We start from the raw sequence: 22,289 nt of genomic DNA on the forward strand, positions 1-22,289 counted from the left end.
AACTGGATTTGCGTTGAGAAATACGCCTTACGATGGTTTGAGAGGTTTTTCAGTTTTTTCGCAAAAAGTGCGTCCTTTCATAATTTGATAAAAACTCAAACAACAAACATTTTTAGTTAGAAAACTTGGTACTGGTAGATACGTTTTTATGTGTGTGTGTGTCTGTGTGTTAAAAAATAATTTGTTTTACATAACTTGCCCTATTCCACACATACATCAGTGTTGAATATGCTTTGTCATCTTATTCTATTTTGAGTATGTTTAGTTTGTGCACTTCTGCTTAAATTTTGTGAATTAATTCGATTGTTACTGGTTCAGGCGCTAGTGAGGTGTTAAGCTATTATAAACAATACTGATATTTATCAGTAAAAATACTTTATTCTATAAATCCAACAATTGAAATACACAGCTTATATAAATACAATTTTAAAACAATAATATTAATGAACAAAGAATAAAATTTATATCCAATAAAAGGTTACACCCTTATTCGAATGGTTGTATGTGTTCTTTGCTTAGTCCCATACGGCTATGAGTCTTGACAGTCAAATGAGAGTCATGGCAGTCCATCGATACAGAGGCTCTGCAGTTGAGATAGTGAAGGAGAAGAGGCTCAGTAGATAATCTTAAATGTGGCTTCACAGGCATGGATAGAGCCTCAGCCGGCGGTGGAGAAAGAGAACCTCCCCAAGCAAGGGAAAGAGAGATTCAGTGGGCAGAGGGGAAAGAGGCCGAGTCATTGGAGCTGTTCTCTTTATGGATGTTTTAGATGTTTTTGTTAGCCTGTGAGAAGGTGTTCCAGCACTCAGGTTCTGTTCTATATGTTGCAGAGGGATAGTATATGAGTGAATTGTCATGAGCACGGCATGGGTGTTTACTGATTAGAAAATGATGACGAACCGCAATTGTTTTGGTCATGTCTGATAGATGTCAAATTTCTTTTAGTGGTTTTCTGGCAGGCCAACAATTAATCTCTTGTTTCATGGGTTACCTCCACTGAGAGTTGTTAATCCACTTGTGGATGGGTATATGGTGACTGTTTTTCCTGATGGTTATCTGATGTAGGCCTACCAAGTGTTTTTGTTCGTTGTAATATTGCGGATATATCTCCTGTGGTTTGGGCATTTCTCCATTATGCTATCTGCTTTTGCTAATACTTCCATACAACAACATCAATATCTTGAACAATTATAGTATGGCAAAACAGAGCTTGATTGTGCCATCTTAGGTTGTTGCTGTTGGAGCCATGCGAACCATTTCCTTTGTCGAGAGGCTGGAGCTCGAATTTCATGGTCCATGGAATCTTTGCCAACAAGCGATAGCGTTGGGAGATGTCGATAATGATGGCGTGAGTAACCACAGGTCATTAATAAAGCTGTAATATTGTGACCTGTAGCAGGAACCTGTAAGGCCTGTTTTGCCATAATGCCTACATGAATATCTTTTGAGGTATAGCGCCATATCTTATGCCAACTAGACCCAGACCGACAGCCAAGTTCAGCTATGTCACTGAGATTACAATTTCTCTTCTCATTATAGTATTACTTTAGTTTTGCTGCTAAATACATATACTGTATTTATTTTGTGTTTGTGCATTGCATTTTGTGTCCTGGTCCACATGGACTCGACAACAAAAAAACAAGTTTGCGTGTGTCTTTTCATTAGAACTCAAAAGTTGTTTGCTCAGCTGTCTATGCTACTCTGGCATTTCATTTATATACATTATACAAGATTCATGGCACACAATTATGAACATGCATGCATTATTACTTCCAGTCTTATATTGGTAACATCTGTATATACCGTAAAACCTGTAATTGAGCGGCACCTCTATTTGAATGCCTCTAATTGACCGCCACTCTGGGAAAAGGGTTGAAAAATATAATGCCACCTCCATTTGACCGCCACTTTGACAATCCTTAATCTTTATAAACCCATAATATCAAGTGGTCAGTAGAAAGATATCCCCAAAATCGTATTAATAATGAATCGTTTACATCAATTCATCAATTAATTCTTTCGTTTTCCAACTCCAAAGCTTTTCGTTTTTTAAAACTTTGAAGCGACGCCATAGAAATAATTAATAACTGTTTAAGGTTAATAGTAGTTCCTTGTTTAACGCAATCCTGATACTTCGAGGTATATATATAAAAAGGGTTTACATTTACGATGGTAGATTGAAGTTCAGAAGGCATTGTGAAAGGTATTGGACAACCGCAAGATGTTCGTTCCATCAAAAGCAACGATCAGAACTCAGCTGGCAGAGCAAACGTTGCAAATATTTTTGTTTTAAAAACGTTAGTATTATGTACGTATTATAAGTATGGTTTGTTTATGCCACTTGCTATGAATATAAATTTGTAGCATTCAATCATTTATCATTTAATCATTATATAACTTATAAATTTGCAGATTTATAGTATATTATTTAATAGCATCATTGCGGTAATAAAATCTTACCATCGATCGACACTTGTAACTCTTCTATTGCACATAAAAAAGTTAGTTTTGGCTGCAAACTGTAGCAAACATATCAGTGAGTGCTATGAGCTTTTATGCAACATTATTAAATATAGAAATTGGTAAAAGTAAAAGTATGTTTTCAATATTAGAATGAAATAAAAATTGAGAGCTCCAACACATTGCAAAGCAGGATACAGGCAATAATATGTTTGCGGGTTAATTGCGAGCAATAGATATAAACTGGTAGAGATATTTCTCGGTTTCTCAATGTACATTTATTAAGAGATCTTTGGCAAGTTGGAGTTAAATTAGCAGATTTATTTCATCCAAAAGGTTTAATATTGCTCCACCTGAAAAAAAGGGCAAATTATCATAGGCAACATTCGCTTCGCCCGTAAAATGGCGAAATTTATTTTCCCAAAATTCTGACGAGTCATTTAAAAAATACAATGCCAACCCCTATTTAACATGACCTCTATTTCACCACCACTATAGAGAAAAGGTTGAAAAGTAGAGCGCCATGGCATTTATGGCATTCAATTAGAGGTTTTACCGTAAGTCTTTTAATATCTAACATTACCACTTTCATTCTGTGAAATCATGACACATGTTAGACACTCAGTTATATTCATTAGAGCAATGAATTAGCTGTTGGAACTGTCTCTGGTCATCTGCTAGTTTACAAAGGCTCTGAACCAAAAGCCTGGAAGTCTTGCAGAGATCTTGGAACGGTAAATTATAATTTAGTTGCATTTATTTTACCTTTGGTTATTAAATGAATAAAAGTTTACACCACAGTAGACTCCTATAACGTATACTTTCTATTACGTAAATTTCAAATAACATGAAAAATTTATTTAAAGTTTTTGCTTCGTACTGCTCAAAAGTTCCATATAACGTAAAGTGCCAAAATAGTGCAAGTTTTCAATTCGATTTGAATAACCACAATCTTGTAGTTATTTCACCGCACTTTTGATACAAAACGACATAGTATAGCGTTATCTTTATTGCATATACAAGTTCATGACATTCTAGTTTGCCATGATAGATTGCCAGGCGTGTGGAAAAAACAGAGAGAATAAGTAGCAGCGCAATCGTTCAAAAATACTTTAAGCAATCGATTGGTGCAGGTCATCCCTCTACCAGGTCATCTGCACATCGTCGGTCTACGAATGTGAGTGTCACGAGTTGAAGTATTATCGGAATATATCTTTAATCCTAATCTTGAACCCCTAGATACAGATAGACGATAGATACAGATAGACGACAGACGATAGATACAGATAGACGACAGACGATAGATACAGATAGATGACAGACAATAGATACAGATAGACGACAGACGATAGATACAGACAGACGATAGATACAGTTAGATGACAGACGATAGATACAGATAGACGACAGACGATAGATACAGACAGACGATAGATACAGATAGACGACAGATGATAGATACAGATAGACGACGAACATGTACACACCGCTTTTATTTTAGTGAAAATATATTTTTGTTTTAGTTTATTGTAAACGTATAAAATATTTGTTATTAGTTTTCGTTTGCAGAATAAACCTTGCTGTCAAAACGAAACAAACAAATGATGGTAAATGACGTTAAAAATGTGCTTATTTTAAAATTCTCGCAATATATGAACCATAAAACAAGTGAACATGATGAAAAAAAGTAAAAAAAGTTGTCGATGCAAACCAATGATACTGCAGTTACGGTGCAGCCAACAAATTAAAAAGTTGAGACTGGTTTTGATTTTTTGTATGGCCAAAAAGGTGTGTTTGGAAATATCTGGAAACGGATTAGGCAATTAACTTGTATTTAACTGTTCGTATAACGAAATTCTCTATAGCATAAATATTCCTGGAACAGACTATTTACGTTGTAGGCGCGCTTACTGTAGTTGGTTTTTACACTGTATTGTTTATAAAAATATAACTTTAGCACCGTTAGCAAAGTGTTATCATGTTATTCGTCCATGTCTTGTAGTGCTGTTTAGAGCAAAGAAAATGATAGTCTTTTGAAACAGTAGAAGCGAAGATTTTTGTTAAATGTGTGGGTAACCGCAAAATGTTGAAGAGGCTGAGCAGTTTTCATATTTTAAGTGTCAGTTTATTAAATATTTTAAGTTATAACTCTTGTAGCTTTTATTATTACTATGTATCTTGTAATTATTTCATTAGAATTGTCTTTTTGACCAACTATATACTGTACAAGTATCTCCATGTATTTATCTCAGTCGGTATTTTAATCTTGAATCTAAGAGCTGATCTGACCTTCACTTTTAAAGATTACATGTGTCGCTGTCGGAGATATCTGCAATAGCAACACCAACACTATTCTGGTACTAAGTGCTGATGGCTGGTGCAATGTGTTCCACGTGTCCCCTCAGGTGAGTACTGACAGTTGCCTCGGACATTAAAGGTTTTTTAAGTCTATTACTGGGTGCTTGATTTCTGATGACAAAAGTTCTTACTCTTCCGATTAGTTAATTTTCTGATTACTTGTCATTAATAGTTTTATTGTATTTTTATTCAGGGTGAAGAAGCATTCATAGATGAGGAACTTCGACCAATTCATCGGCAGCATTTGTCAGCTAATAGTAAAGTGTTGCTTATGGGAGACATTGGTAGGCTAGTCAGTTGCTGCATTATAAAAATACCAGATTTATAATCTTTATAATTATAATTACACCTGCTGCTCTATATTAATAATACTATGTACCTATTGCACCTGCTGCTCTATATTAATAATACTATGTACCTATTGCACCTGCTGCTCTATATTAATAATACTATGTGCCTATTACACCTGCTGCTCTATATTAATAATACTATGTACTTATTACACCTGCTGCTCTATATTAATAATACTATGTGCCTATTACACCTGCTGCTCTATATTAATAATACTATGTGCCTATTACACCTGCTGCTCTATATTAATAATACTATGCACCTATTACACCTGCTGCTCTATATTAATAATACTATGTACCTATTACACCTGCTGCTCTATATTAATAATACTATGCACCTATTACACCTGCTTCTCTATATTAATAATACTATGTACCTATTACACCTGCTGCTCTATATTAATAATACTATGTACCTATTACACCTGCTGCTCTATATTAATAATACTATGTACCTATTACACCTGCTGCTCTATATTAATAATACTATGTACCTATTGCACCTGCTGCTCTATATTAATAATACTATGTACCTATTGCACCTGCTGCTCTATATTAATAATACTATGTGCCTATTACACCTGCTGCTCTATATTAATAATACTATGTGCCTATTACACCTGCTGCTCTATATTAATAATACTATGTACCTATTACACCTGCTGCTCTATATTAATAATACTATGTACCTATTGCACCTGCTGCTCTATATTAATAATACTATGTACCTATTACACCTGCTGCTCTATATTAATAATACTATGTGCCTATTACACCTGCTGCTCTATATTAATAATACTATGTACCTATTACACCTGCTGCTCTATATTAATAATACTATGTACCTATTGCACCTGCTGCTCTATATTAATAATACTATGTGCCTATTACACCTGCTGCTCTATATTAATAATACTATGTACCTATTGCACCTGCTGCTCTATATTAATAATACTATGTACCTATTACACCTGCTGCTCTATGCTAATAATACTATGTACCTATTGCACCTGCTGCTCTATATTAATAATACTATGTGCCTATTACACCTGCTGCTCTATATTAATAATACTATGTGCCTATTACACCTGCTGCTCTATATTAATAATACTATGTGTCTATTACACCTGCTGCTCTATATTAATAATGCTATGTACCTATTGCACCTGCTGCTCTATATTAATAATACTATGTACCTATTACACCTGCTGCTCTATGCTAATAATACTATGTACCTATTACACCTGCTGCTCTATACTAATAATACTATGTACCTATTGCACCTGCTGCTCTATACTAATAATACTATGCACCTATTACACCTGCTGCTCTATATTAATAATACTATGTACCTATTACACCTGCTGCTCTATATTAATAATACTATGTGCCTATTACACCTGCTGCTCTATATTAATAATACTATGTACCTATTACACCTGCTGCTCTATATTAATAATACTATGCACCTATTACACCTGCTGCTCTATATTAATAATACTATGTACCTATTGCACCTGCTGCTCTATATTAATAATACTATGTACCTATTGCACCTGCTGCTCTATATTAATAATACTATGTGCCTATTACACCTGCTGCTCTATATTAATAATACTATGTACTTATTACACCTGCTGCTCTATATTAATAATACTATGTGCCTATTACACCTGCTGCTCTATATTAATAATACTATGTGCCTATTACACCTGCTGCTCTATATTAATAATACTATGTACCTATTACACCTGCTGCTCTATATTAATAATACTATGTACCTATTACACCTGCTGCTCTATATTAATAATACTATGTACCTATTACACCTGCTGCTCTATATTAATAATACTATGCACCTATTACACCTGCTGCTCTATATTAATAATACTATGTACCTATTGCACCTGCTGCTCTATATTAATAATACTATGTGCCTATTACACCTGCTGCTCTATATTAATAATACTATGTACCTATTACACCTGCTGCTCTATACTAATAATACTATGCACCTATTACACCTGCTGCTCTATATTAATAATACTATGTACCTATTACACCTGCTGCTCTATATTAATAATACTATGTACCTATTGCACCTGCTGCTCTATATTAATAATACTATGTGCCTATTACACCTGCTGCTCTATATTAATAATACTATGTACTTATTACACCTGCTGCTCTATATTAATAATACTATGTACCTATTACACCTGCTGCTCTATATTAATAATACTATGTACCTATTACACCTGCTGCTCTATATTAATAATACTATGTGCCTATTACACCTGCTGCTCTATATTAATAATACTATGTACCTATTACACCTGCTGCTCTATATTAATAATACTATGTGCCTATTACACCTGCTGCTCTATATTAATAATACTATGTACCTATTACACCTGCTGCTCTATATTAATAATACTATGTGCCTATTACACCTGCTGCTCTATATTAATAATACTATGTACCTATTACACCTGCTGCTCTATACTAATAATACTATGTACCTATTGCACCTGCTTCTCTATATTAATAATACTATGTACCTATTACACCTGCTGCTCTATATTAATAATACTATGTACCTATTACACCTGCTGCTCTATATTAATAATACTATGTACCTATTACACCTGCTGCTCTATACTAATAATACTATGTACCTATTGCACCTGCTGCTCTATATTAATAATACTATGTACCTATTGCACCTGCTGCTCTATATTAATAATACTATGTGCCTATTACACCTGCTGCTCTATATTAATAATACTATGTGCCTATTACACCTGCTGCTCTATATTAATAATACTATGTACCTATTACACCTGCTGCTCTATATTAATAATACTATGTAACTATTACACCTGCTGCTCTATATTAATAATACTATGTACCTATTACACCTGCTGCTCTATATTAATAATACTATGTAACTATTACACCTGCTGCTCTATATTAATAATACTATGTAACTATTACACCTGCTGCTCTATATTAATAATACTATGTGCCTATTACACCTGCTGCTCTATATTAATAATACTATGTACCTATTGCACCTGCTGCTCTATATTAATAATACTATGTACCTATTGCACCTGCTGCTCTATATTAATAATACTATGTACCTATTACACCTGCTGCTCTATATTAATAATACTATGTACCTATTACACCTGCAGCTCTATATTAATAATACTATGCACCTATTACACCTGCTGCTCTATACTAATAATACTATGTGCCTATTACACCTGCTGCTCTATATTAATAATACTATGTACCTATTACACCTGCTGCTCTATATTAATAATACTATGTACCTATTACACCTGCTGCTCTATATTAATAATACTATGTGTCTATTGCACCTGCTGCTCTATATTAATAATACTATGTGTCTATTGCACCTGCTGCTCTATACTAATAATACTATGTACCTATTACACCTGCTGCTCTATATTAATAATACTATGTACCTATTACACCTGCAGCTCTATATTAATAATACTATGTGCCTATTACACCTGCTGCTCTATATTAATAATACTATGTGCCTATTACACCCGCTGCTCTATATTAATAATACTATGTGCCTATTACACCTGCTGCTCTATATTAATAATACTATGTACCTATTACACCTGCTGCTTTATATTAATAATACTATGTACCTATTGCACCTGCTGCTCTATATTAATAATACTATGTGCCTATTACACCCGCTGCTCTATATTAATAATACTATGTACCTATTACACCTGCTGCTCTATATTAATAATACTATGTACCTATTACACCTGCTGCTCTATATTAATAATACTATGTACCTATTACACCTGCTGCTCTATATTAATAATACTATGTACCTATTACACCTGCAGCTCTATATTAATAATACTATGTGTCTATTACACCTGCTGCTCTATATTAATAATACTATGTACCTATTGCACCTGCTGCTCTATACTAATATTACTATGCACCTATTACACCTGCTGCTCTATATTAATAATACTATGTACCTATTGCACCTGCTGCTCTATATTAATAATACTATGTACCTATTACACCTGCAGCTCTATACTAATAATACTATGTGTCTATTACACCTGCTGCTCTATATTAATAATACTATGTACCTATTACACCTGCTGCTCTATATTAATAATACTATGTGTCTATTGCACCTACTGCTCTATATTAATAATACTATGTACCTATTACACCTGCTGCTCTATATTAATAATACTATGTGTCTATTGCACCTGCTGCTCTATATTAATAATACTATGTACCTATTGCACCTGCTGCTCTATATTAATAATACTATGTGTCTATTACACCTGCTGCTCTATATTAATAATACTATGTACCTATTACACCTGCTGCTCTATATTAATAATACTATGTACCTATTACACCTGCTGCTCTATATTAATAATACTATGTACCTATTACACCTGCTGCTCTATATTAATAATACTATGTACCTATTGCACCTGCTGCTCTATATTAATAATACTATGTGCCTATTACACCTGCTGCTCTATATTAATAATACTATGTACCTATTGCACCTGCTGCTCTATATTAATAATACTATGTACCTATTACACCTACTGCTCTATATTAATAATACTATGTACCTATTACACCTGCTGCTCTATATTAATAATACTATGTACCTATTACACCTGCTGCTCTATATTAATAATACTATGTGTCTATTACACCTGCTGCTCTATATTAATAATACTATGTGCCTATTACACCTGCTGCTCTATATTAATAATACTATGTACCTATTACACCTGCTGCTCTATATTAATAATACTATGTGCCTATTACACCTGCTGCTCTATATTAATAATACTATGTACCTATTACACCTGCTGCTCTATATTAATAATACTATGTGTCTATTGCACCTGCTGCTCTATATTAATAATACTATGTACCTATTACACCTGCTGCTCTATATTAATAATACTATGTGCCTATTACACCTGCTGCTCTATATTAATAATACTATGCACCTATTGCACCTGCTGCTCTATATTAATAATACTATGTACCTATTACACCTGCTGCTCTATACTAATAATACTATGCACCTATTGCACCTGCTGCTCTATATTAATAATACTATGTGCCTATTACGCCTGCTGCTCTATATTAATAATACTATGTGCTATCTATTATAGCAGACTTTTTGATTTTCACATTTTCAGTTTTTGGTTTTCATCGGTTTTTCATCGGTTTTTCATTCATCGGTTTTCATTGGTTTTCGGTGGTTATCTTGGTCATTTTGTTATCTTGTAGACGGTGATGGCAAAATAGAGATAGCTGTTGGTTTTTCTGACAGGATTGTGAGAACCTACCGCTGGTATCCATACACAAACACCAAGGGTGGTGAGATAGCTTTCTTCAACAAGTGGTCTTTAGATGCTCAGGTTAGACTAGCTTAAGCTTCAGCCCAGCCTAAGCAGAAATGTATGTACAGTTCTTATGTATACACAAGAACTTGTATATAACGCAACATAATGTTTGTACAGTTCTTATGTATACACAAGAACTTGTATATAACGCAACATAATGTATGTACAGTTCTTATGTATACACAAGAACTTGTATATAACGCAACATAATGTTTGTACAGTTCTTATGTATACACAAGAACTTGTATATAACGCAACATAATGTTTGCAACTAGTGCAAGCTCTTAACTTCGATTTGAATAATGAGCAACTCATAATTAGCCTTAAATGCATACCCCTCGTTTCGCACTCGTAGAGATAAATATACATAAGGATGAAATATAAATATTTTATCCTTATCTCTAACCCTCTCTTTGGACATACAGTTGAACAGATATCATACAGTTGAACAGGCTTATTATAGTAAAGACATAATTTCAGATATTATACAGTAACACTCTTATTATAGTAAAGATATAATTTCAGATATTATACAGTGACACTCTTATTATAGTAAAGATATAATTTTTGTTACTTTAGTTTAGACATATATTTTTTTTGCTGTTGAGATAAATAGTGAAAAAACCGACTTAAGTACATATTGAAGGTGTGCACTTCCCTTTACGTGCACTAAACTTAATGTAAATTCACAATCAACGACTCTAAACCAAGTGTAAACGATAAGAATAAAGAGAAAGGTTGTCGATACAAACCAATAATACCACAGTTCCTGTACAGTCATTGAATTACGAAGTTAAGTTTAGTTTTTTGCCTTTCGAAGGGGTGTGTTTAGGAAGATCTTGAAACAGATTAGACTACTGGCATGCAATTTACGCTTTATATAACATAAAGTCGCTATAACATAAACTTTCTGAGAACAAATTATTCACATTGTAAAAGAGTTTACTGTATGTTCTTGACGTGTTTCTTTTTGTTAATATTCATATAAAATCGTTATACCCTATTTCAGTAGTTGGTGTTAGCTTAGAGCAAATATTTTGATTAAAGCATTCTCTTCGTTCTCGAAAGTATAACAAAGACAGTCTGGAACGATGTCCTTCTGCAGCAATTTTTACTCTTATCTGGAATGAGTTTTTATGGAAGTGTATTACTACTCAACTTTTATTGAAACTTCAAATAAATTTATTAAAAGTTAAAAATTGTTCTTTGAAAATAATTTTTTAAAAGTTTCAAAATTAATAACATGGAATTTCATATTTTTTGGCTGTAGTAAAAATATAGACAGTCCTAATCTTGTAGTTTTTATTCGGTTTTATTTCAACTATTGCCTGGATACAAACAGAAGCGCTCAGTGAGCCATATTTGAACATAATAGTGCATAAATCAGACCAAAAATGAACACTTCTCTTCTTCTCAGTTTCTAAAGATCTCAGTTAGAATTAGGATGCACTACCAAATGATACAGCTGTATCTCACCTTGATATTTTTGCTATAAATAGTCACAAACTATATATATATATATATATATATCTAGTTCCATATATATATGGAACTAGAGGCTAATGGCAAAAAGCTGGCGAGTGTAAAAATTAAGTGACGCATCTATCAAGGTGACTCCTTATCACCGCTGCTCTTCTGCATATGCCTAAACCCTTTAAGCAATATGCTGGAGAAGACTCAATATGGGTACCAGTTTAAGAGTGGCACCAAGATAAGCCACCTCTTCTACATGGATGACATCAAGCTGTACGCTAACAAAGAAAGGGACATTGATTCGCTAATACACCTCACTCAGGTATACAGCAAGGACATCGGAATGACCTTCGGTATTGAGAAATGTTGAAGGCTAATTCTTAAGAAAGACCATTCTATGCTCACAGACGGCCTAAGAATGCCAAATGGTACCATCAAAGATATAGAAGAAGGGTACAAGTACTTGGGGATTATGCAAAGCAACATCAACCACGAAGCCGAAGTACGTCACAAAGCCATTACTGAATACAAGAAAGGCCTTCGGCAGGTCCTACGGAGCCAGTTCAATGCCAAGAACCAAGTCATGGCAATAAATACCTACGCACTGCCAGTAATAAGATATCCAGCAGGCATAATAAAGTGGACTGAGGAAGCCATCAAGGAAACAGATATAGCAACTCGTTAACTGCTGACCATGCATGGAGCACTCCACCCAAAATCTGATACTACTAGATTGTATCTTGATAGGAAAGATGGCGGTAGGGGACTCAAAAGTGTACAGCAGACAGTGAAAGCGGAAGAGCAAAGCATCAAAGCCTATGCAGCCTCCATGGCCACTTCAGATAAGTTGCTAGCTGAATTTCAATCGGCTGCTCTTACAATGGACCTTCGCCCTGATGATGAGGAAATTGACTAGCACACGAAACCTCTTCATGGTGCTTACCACCGACAAATATCTAAGGTTGGCGATCTCCACCAGACATATATGTGGCTGAACAAAGGAAACCTAACGGCCAATACAGAGTCGCTAATCATGGCAGCCCAGGAGCAAGTGCTCGCAACAAGGCAACTCCAAACAAAAATCTATCACACTAGAGACGATCCTAGATGCAGCTTGTGCAAAGATGTACCTGAGACCATCCAACACATCATCAGTGGATGCAAGCAGCTAGCAGGAAACGCATACACTGAGCGGCATAATCATGTCGAAGGTGTTGTGTATAGAAGTCTATGTGACGAGTATGGCCTTAATAAACCACAACACTGGTGGGAAGCTCCTGGTAAGGTGAATGAAAATGACCGCGCTAAGATCCTCTGGGACTTCTACATCCGGACTGACAAGTATGTCCTGGCAAACCAACCAGATATAGTAGTGGTAGACAAGGAGAACAAGAGAGCTACTATAATAGATATAGCAGTACCCAATGACTACAATATAGCCAGCAAAGAAAAAGAAAAGGTAGAGAAATATCTCCCTCTTGGAGAAGAGATTGAAAAATGCTGGGATGTAAGAACAACTGTAATCCCAGTAGTCATTGGGGCACTGGGTGCAATAACACCGGCACATAAAATGTGGCTTGCCCAGATACCAACAGCAATCAACTCAGGTGAGTTGCAGAAAAATGTGCTATTGGGAACAGCTAAGATCTTGAGGCGAGTGCTCAAACTCCCAGGTCTCTGGTAGGAGACCCGAGTTAGAGCAGAAACTACCACACATACGGGTTAACCGGGGTGAGGAAACAATTTATATATATATATATATATATATATATATATATATATATATATATATATATATATATATATATATATATATATATATATATATATATATATATATATATATATATATATATATATATATATATAACACTACTAAGTTGCCTCACAGACTGTCATGAAACAACTACGTTGCCTCACAGACTTTAAGAAAGTCAATGTGCTGACACCAGAGTGCTCACATCACAAATTGGATGAACTTTGCAAATGTGATCTTAATGGATATATATGAATATATGTCTATGCAAGCAAGCCAATTGTATACTAAGCAACATTCACCCAAGGATAGTTTACCAGATGAACATTATGATTGACAGATACCACCTCTTTCAACATCATAATTAACATTACCAAGTCACACACAGCTGTTCTGTCTTAGATTGGTTCGATATCGCTCAAGCCAGGAGAGGATAACTTATGTGATCTTGTTGCAAGTCAACCAGGAGGAACTTTTGCAATACTGAAGTCGAACGGAGAGTAAGTAGTCCCAACACGTGATTGAGATAATTTCAAATTGGAATTGCCATGAAGTTATGATTTGTCTATTGTAAATTTGTTTTACAAGAAAACTGCTTGCCTGTTTGAGGAGCTATGCAGGTTCCGTAGACAGCTTTTCATCGCTTATATTGCTGTTCTAAAGGAGACTACAGCTCAGTAGATGCGGTCATAGTTAGTGATTTTATTTAAATGCTTCATCAAAACTCATACATTTATTTGTTGCTCAATTGTCACATCAGGATTATAAGTTGTCACACGCAAGATATTATGGTGAGTTTTGCATCTAATAGTTAGTAACTATCAGTCTGTTTACTAGTGAAGTGTATTGAGATAGGTTGTTTTGAGCTTTTTTCTGACTTAGACGGATAGTTGCTTTGATATCAAGCGTCTTATTAGTCAGCTTGTACTGTCAGTTTGTGCTTAGCATAGTGAGTTGATTGTTCATGAGGTCAGGAGATATACTCGCATAGACATAGTGATCAATTATTTTATTGGCTTTACATCATTTGCCTGTCACTTGTAAATGTACTTGCTCTGTTGTTTTTAGCCTTAATTTTGCAGATTTTTCACAGGTCTTTACAGAATTACAGGATTATTTAATTAAACTACATGTATAACCAAAATCAGGATATGAAGTAATGTTAGAACAAACACTAACCAAACTATTTCTATGTTGGACATACCAGGTTTTCTTGCAACGTAACTTTTGATACGATTACACATCGATGCGCCATACAGCTTGATTACCCAGGAAATGAGGGTTTTTGGCTTCAGCCTTCTTGGCTTGTACAATCAATGACTTATCCAAATGTTTGTTGTATAGCACTGCATGTTGGATTAACACTGCTGTAAGAGATCTGTCTTCATTGTATTATAGCACTGCATGTTGGATTAATACTGTTGTAACAGAGCTGTCTTCATTGTATTATAGCACTGCATGTTGGATTAATACTGTTGTAAGAGATCTGTCTTCATTGTAGAGCACTGCATGTTGGGTTAATACTGTTGTAACAGAGCTGTCTTCATTGTAGAGCACTGCATGTTGGATTAACACTGTTGTAAGAGATCTGTCTTCATTGTAGAGCACTGCATGTTGGATTAATACTGTTGTAACAGAGCTGTCTTCATTGTAGAGCACTGCATGTTGGATTAACATTGCTGTAAGAGATCTGTCTTCATTGTATTATAGCACTGCATGTTGGATTAATACTGTTGTAACAGAGCTGTCTTCATTGTAGAGCATTTCATGTTGGATTAATACTGTTGTAAGAGATCTGTCTTCATTGTAGAGCACTGCATGTTGGGTTAATACTGTTGTAACAGAGCTGTCTTCATTGTAGAGCACTGCATGTTGGATTAACACTGTTGTAAGAGATCTGTCTTCATTGTAGAGCACTGCATGTTGGATTAATACTGTTGTAACAGAGCTGTCTTCATTGTAGAGCACTGCATGTTGGATTAACATTGCTGTAAGAGATCTGTCTTCATTGTATTATAGCACTGCATGTTGGATTAATACTGTTGTAACAGAGCTGTCTTCATTGTAGAGCATTTCATGTTGGATTAATACTGTTGTAAGAGATTTGTCTTCATTGTAGAGCACTGCATGTTGGATTAATACTGTTGTAACAGAGCTGTCTTCATTGTAGAGCACTGCATGTTGGATTAATACTGTTGTAAGAGATTTGTCTTCATTGTAGAGCACTGCATGTTGGATTAATACTGTTGTAACAGAGCTATTTTCATTGTAGAGCATTTCATGTTGGATTAATACTGCTGTAACAGAGCTGTCTTCATTGTATAGCACTGCATGTTGGATTAATACTGCTGTAACAGAGCTGTCTTCATTGCTCTAGGGTGATATATGACAAGCAGCCATCCAAGTCAAGTCAGGCAAGAAATGACTGTGTGTACACTGAGATGGTGGGCAATGTGAGGACAGAAGACAACAGGAACTACTATGCGCTGACAACACTAGATGGTATGTTTTCCCATGCAAAAAATAAGTCAGGCTATACACTTTTGTGTGTCATACCATGTAATTTGTGTGTTACGCCATGCCCTAGACATATCATGCCATGCCCTAGGCGAGTCATGCCATGCTGTAAGCGAGTCATTCCTTGCTCTACATGAGCCATGCATTTGGTGAATCATAGCAGTCTGCAGTATCTTTATGCGTTTGATAGATTTTCAACTTAATAAAGTTGGCCTAGGTGACATTTATCCCAGTCTCTGATAATACAATTGCTATATGTGTTAACTGTTGTGCCATTAATACAACTGCTACATGTGTCAACTGTTGTGCCATTAATACAACTGCTACATATGTCAACTGTTTTGCCATTTTAGGGACAATTATGCTCATGGATTATGAGGGACATAAAATCTATGAGATTCATGTTGACCACCAGCTGTTTGGCCTGACCAAACTAGACATAACTGTAAGAGACATTTGATTGTTTAAATTGTTTAAGCTGTTTTAATGGGTCAGAGACAAACTAGTGACCTGTTTTACGAACTAGTATATTCAACGTTCATTTTAAGTAACGATTATAGTGTTTGTTGAATCGGAAGACTCGAGGCTTTAGATAAAACCGCAATGGTACATCTGTAACAAATATTTGTCAGGGAGATGGCGTAGAGGAAGTGATTGTCTGCTCCTGGGATGGTCAGACCTACATAGTCAATAGTAAACAACAGATTGCCAAGTTTCAGTTTGATGAGCCAACTGCAGCTTTTATAGCTGGTAGGTCTGTGCAGCCCATCCTAGAAGATGGCTGAGTAGTGGTGGTACCCCTATTCTGGTAGACAGTGAGTAGTTAGGCATCACAGTCTGAGGTCTCATCATGAAAGATACCTAACTGTCACATAGTTTCATGTATTATCTTTTGCCTGCTCTCAATAGCTTTAAATATGATGGCTACAAGTAATCAGTAGAAAAGTGTCTACAAAATGGTACTAATTACATCATTAACAATTCTTTTGTTGTTGCTGTAATCATTGCCATGGTTTTAGTGATAGTGTACCTGAGAAGATCAATCGTCCCAATCATAAAAACTACACTCGGATTCGAAGTCACTAAAGCCTAAATCCGACCCATCGTCTTCAGATTCGTCCATAATGTGGTTTACAGTCTGACCTGAAAGCTTTAAAGCATTTTGATGAACGACGAAAATATTTTTCAGGAACACGTAAATAGCAGCCTTTGTTATGGCGTATCGAAGTCTGTATTCTACCTCCAAAGCTTTATGGTTTTTCTTTAAAACTTTGAAAGCGACAGCATCGAAATAATTAATAACTGTATCCGGCTAATTGTAGTTCCTTGTTTAACTCAGTCTGATGCTCCGGCGTATATGAACAATGGTTTAGACAAATTGCTTAGGCTGGCGGCGTTAATCTTCCTCCAGCCAAAGAAGAGTGCAAAATATAGGCGACATTCGCCTCGCCCATAAGGCATTAAATTGTCTCCCCATAATTCTAATGAGCTAGTTGGAAAACACAGTGCCACCCTCTAGTTAAACGTTAGCTCTAATAAAACTATAGGGGGATGTGTTAAAAATACAGCGGCATGGCGTTCAAATGGAGGTTTTACAGTAGTCGTGAGCTCTCATTTCTCCCATAGAGCCACTTTTTAAAATATTTTAGCCAATCACTTGCCATTGTCAGTTCAAACATTGCTGAATGGAAGCAAAGCTTCATCTTGTTGCCATTAACACTACACTGCAATCGGTGTATGAGAAGCAGGAATGCAGTCTTTTCCCACTTTTTGTGAAGTGACTTATTCAATTCCATTTGAATGGGTGAGGCTAGTGAAGTTATTTAAAAAAATTATTGCAACACATGACATAGTTGAACAGTGTTTTCTTTTTAATACTAGTACGCTAGCAGCCCCGTGTGTCATCATGTGATCATCATGTGTAAATCAGTATATGCATAATTACTTGGTGGAGTGGCGAGGTAATTAGCAAGGTATTACGGTAGTGGTAGTGTGCTTGCCTTTGGATCTGAAGCCCCAGGCTCAATTCCAGTGCAAGAAAATCTTTTTTCATTACACTCTTAGCGTGACATTAGACTGGCGGACACGGGCTCTTATTATAGTAAGGATTGTGACATCTCATAAAAATGATTTTACGTTGTGTTCCTAGCTAGTAATTTTTTCCTTCTGTACAGGACACTATTCTGTGGAATCAAAGAATGAAGCATGCTTGATTTATGTGACATCAAGCGGCAGGATATACATATACCACAATATCAAACTGGCTCATGTACAGACAGTTAGTCTTATCGAAGCCCTTGAAGGCAATGAGAAAGTGAAACAGTTCATGGATAACATGGCTAGACTTGGTAAGTTGTTTCCAGTTGAGAGGTGATATGCGCATTGCTCTTGTCAATTTTTACATGTCGAGATGTTCTCAAGCTCTACGTTACCAACCAGAAGCCTTGATTTGTGAACTTCACTATTTCAAAAATACTTAAATCCTTGTTTTTGTGTATAAACTGTAACTTGTACCTTATCACGCTTGGTATTGTACAAGATGGTATAGTACAAGATGGTATAGTACAAGATGGTATTGTACAAGATGGTATTGTACAAGATGGTATAGTACAATATGGTATCGTACAAGATGGTATCGTACAAGATGGTATCGTACAAGATGGTATCGTACAAGATGGTATCGTACAAGATGGTATCGTACAAGATGGTATCGTACAAGATGGTATCGTACAAGATGGTATCGTACAAGATGGTATCGTACAAGATGGTATCGTACAAGATGGTATCGTACAAGATGGTATCGTACAAGATGGTATCGTACAAGATGGTATCGTACAAGATGGTATCGTACAAGATGGTATCGTACAAGATGGTATCGTACAAGATGGTATCGTACAAGATGGTATCGTACAAGATGGTATCGTACAAGATGGTATCGTACAAGATGGTTCATAACCAGCTGCTGATGACAGTCTGTCATTTATTCAGTTCACATCGTGCAATTCTTGTAGTACATCCGACTTGAAAGGAAATTATAGGCCAACTTAGAAGGCCAACTTCTACTTATTCAGTCAATTCATCCCCAGATTTGCTTGTGTCAAAACTGTTTTATGTTGCCAATATTGCCATAAGACACTATTTTGTTTATCACTATTCACAAACAAAAAATCCTAACGATAAATACTTCAGTTAGCATTAAAACAAATGTTTTATGTATTATGTAAAAACTCAATTATATGCAAGAAACTAAATAAATAATAATTAATAAAAAGGTTTCTTATTGTTCGTTTTACGTCAGAGACGAGCCTTGATGATATGGGAATTCGACAGTGCTTGCGTAGAGATACTGAGCTAGCCTATAAATTAAAGAAACGTCAAATTAAGATAAATATAAAAACAAATAGGTTGATGTTTTACATTTTATGTATAATTTTTACAACTTTTACTTCTTTTCCCGATAACTACTACAAGGCTTCGCAGATTTTTAAAATACTGATAAGATGTTAGCTCATGTCTTTTCCACTACGACCACTAGCGTAGACCACTTGCAAAAGTCTTCTTACGACCCATAATTTTAAAACTAGGTGTGAAGCAGTTTAATATTAATCTAACAACACAAAAACAAACAGTGTAAAGAACTGTGTTTATATCTACTGATTTATAAAAATTACATGTTTCAATAAATTTCAAACTTACACATTGAAAATTAGTTTGCGCAAAGCATCGTATATCGCCTAAATTTCACACCATATGTTGGAAAATCTTGCGTCAAAGTTGAGGGATTTGTGGGTAGACATTTGGCTCTAATATTACTTGTGGTTACTCCTCAACCAATTTGAGTGTGTAACAGCCGCAAAGAATTAATGGAAACTATTCACCTGATAAACAACTTCGTTTTCATTCTGATTATGTACTATGTATGTATTATGTACTCATGGATTGAGTTAATGTACTTATATGCTGAATATTCTTACTAGTTATGTGAGAGCGATAACGGTTTTTATACACCGGCGAAGAAAATTCACATACCGTAAAACTTTTATTTGAACGCCATGGCGCTCTATTCTTCAACCCTTCTTTTAGAGTGGCGATTTATTAGAGGTGACATTCAAATTAAGGGTGACATTCAAATAAAGGGTGGCATTGTATTTTTCAAACACCTCGTCAGGATGTTGAGAAGATAAATTTAACCCTTTCACGGGCGAATCGAATTATTATATATATTATTATAAATTATATTATTATTATATTTTGCACTCTGCTTCGGGTGATGCGACATAAACCCTTTTAGAGGCAAGAAATTTGCTAACCTACCTTTAACCTGTGGCAGATCTTTAAATAATGTAAATATGCACGGAGAAGCTGATACATGTTTCTAAGAGCTGATAAATATTGCTTGCAATTAACCTACAATGATCTTAATACCCGTGTTGCATTTGTTGGAGCTTTCAAGTTTTTTATTCCATTCTAAATTTGAAGGCATATTTTCATTTTATACCTATATTTAACTATATGTTGCATATAAGCTTGCACTCATCGGTATGTTTGTTAGTTTGCAGCCGATAGAAAAAAAGCGCTATTTTATCACAAACTAGTGTTGTTATCGCGCTTTTTTGAGCTAATTTTTCACGGTGTTCAGCCTATTAAACATCCTGTAACAAGCTACAAGCAACGTTAAATAGCTTATCTACCTTTTAGAAAAGATTGAGATTTTTTTTAAGGCTGAATTTAGAGAATAACGGGTTTTTAAGACACCTATCTCTATAATTCTAGATCGGACCAAACATGCCCAACTTACGTCCCTAAAAAGCTTGGCGTCATCATATATTTATGGGCGGGGCTTGTTGTGCTGTTTGCGATACTGATATTGAATCGCTGTAAAAAAGCCTTCAAAAACTAAAATAACTTTGAAAGTTAGTGGACCGATCTTTATTTTGAGTACAAAATAGGAATCAGCGTGTCTGATTTACCTATGACAAAACGATGAAAGCTGTTAATGGCAGTTAGTCTTTAAAGCTAAGTTTTAGTATGTATTTTTAACTATTTCACTGAATTTCAACCTTTTATCACTAAAATTTTATTACCTATTAATTTCTGGTTTTCAATAGAATTTTAGTCAATATTAAAACCTTTTTTAACCTAATTCAGCAAGAAAGCCCAAACCATGCTGTTTTGTAACTAAGGGATTTTTGTTAGCAGGTTAAGATAATTTGTCTGGTCGCTGACCTATTCGAAGGGATCGCAACTCCAACTTTGCTACTGGTTTTAAAGGAAAAGTATTATCGTCTTACCCACAGAAATTGCTGAACTGAGAGAAATCGGTCATTGTGAATGTTGTCAAGTGAATGTTTTCACGAACAGCATTTCGGCGTCTTCATTATTTTGGCATACGTAATAAGCACACTGACTGCAAAAATTTGAGCTCAGATGAATTTTTTTTAAATTTATATGGTGAAATAAGATTTGCATGCTGAGGTGAAAAAAATAATGTTCCACTTCGTAAAGTGAAAAACAGTGTGTATCAGGGTTATTGTATCCTGAGTGTGCACTGTACATGTTTTACGGTAGGTTGTGGACATGAGCATAATCACAATGCAACTCATCATGTGATAAGCTTGATGCATTTAATTTTGGTTTGAGTTTTATGCCTAATGTGACCAAATGGGATTCATGATGCTCCGTTTACCTCCCTCAATAGTTACAGGTTAGATGGTGTTTTTCACTTGTTGTACAAGTAAACTGCATTATTCAAGGTCTGGATTCCACAAGAGAAGGAAAGAAAAAACTTTACCAATGGTGCCTATATGGACGCAAGCCACGACTTTGTCAAGAATGAGGGAATTATCACTTTTGTGAAATTTTATGTATATATTTTGCAAGTAAATTTATTTTCAAAGTTTTGCTATTTGTACA

The 22,289-nt window shown here is 35.1% G+C and overlaps 1 protein-coding gene across 1 annotated transcript; it reads left to right on the plus strand.

Moving 5' to 3' along the window:
- Positions 1–1,233: 1,233 nt before the first annotated feature.
- LOC137389795 (KICSTOR complex protein ITFG2-like) lies at positions 1,234–22,262 on the plus strand. The gene is made up of 11 exons (XM_068075894.1): positions 1,234–1,348; positions 3,099–3,194; positions 4,764–4,865; positions 5,012–5,102; positions 10,515–10,645; positions 14,262–14,359; positions 16,237–16,361; positions 16,730–16,821; positions 17,009–17,126; positions 18,551–18,724; positions 22,130–22,262. The coding sequence occupies exons 1-11, from the start codon at positions 1,247–1,249 to the stop codon at positions 22,210–22,212; spliced, it is 1,212 nt and encodes a 403-aa protein (XP_067931995.1). The 5' UTR covers positions 1,234–1,246; the 3' UTR covers positions 22,213–22,262.
- Positions 22,263–22,289: the final 27 nt, after the last annotated feature.

The sequence above is a fragment of the Watersipora subatra genome, chromosome 3 (assembly GCF_963576615.1).
Source record: "Watersipora subatra chromosome 3, tzWatSuba1.1, whole genome shotgun sequence".
In the NCBI taxonomy this organism is placed as follows: domain Eukaryota; kingdom Metazoa; phylum Bryozoa; class Gymnolaemata; order Cheilostomatida; family Watersiporidae; genus Watersipora; species Watersipora subatra.

What these genes read in the sequence shown, in the direction of transcription:
- LOC137389795 (XM_068075894.1), top strand. Translation starts at nt 1,247, where the DNA reads ATGCGAACCATTTCCTTTGTCGAGAGGCTGGAGCTCGAATTTCATGGT. An exon ending in TGTTCCACGTGTCCCCTCAG is followed by an intron (nt 4,866 to 5,011) that starts GTGAGTACTGAC and finishes ATTTTTATTCAG; the next exon opens with GGTGAAGAAGCATTCATAGA. An exon ending in TGCGCTGACAACACTAGATG is followed by an intron (nt 16,362 to 16,729) that starts GTATGTTTTCCC and finishes TTGCCATTTTAG; the next exon opens with GGACAATTATGCTCATGGAT.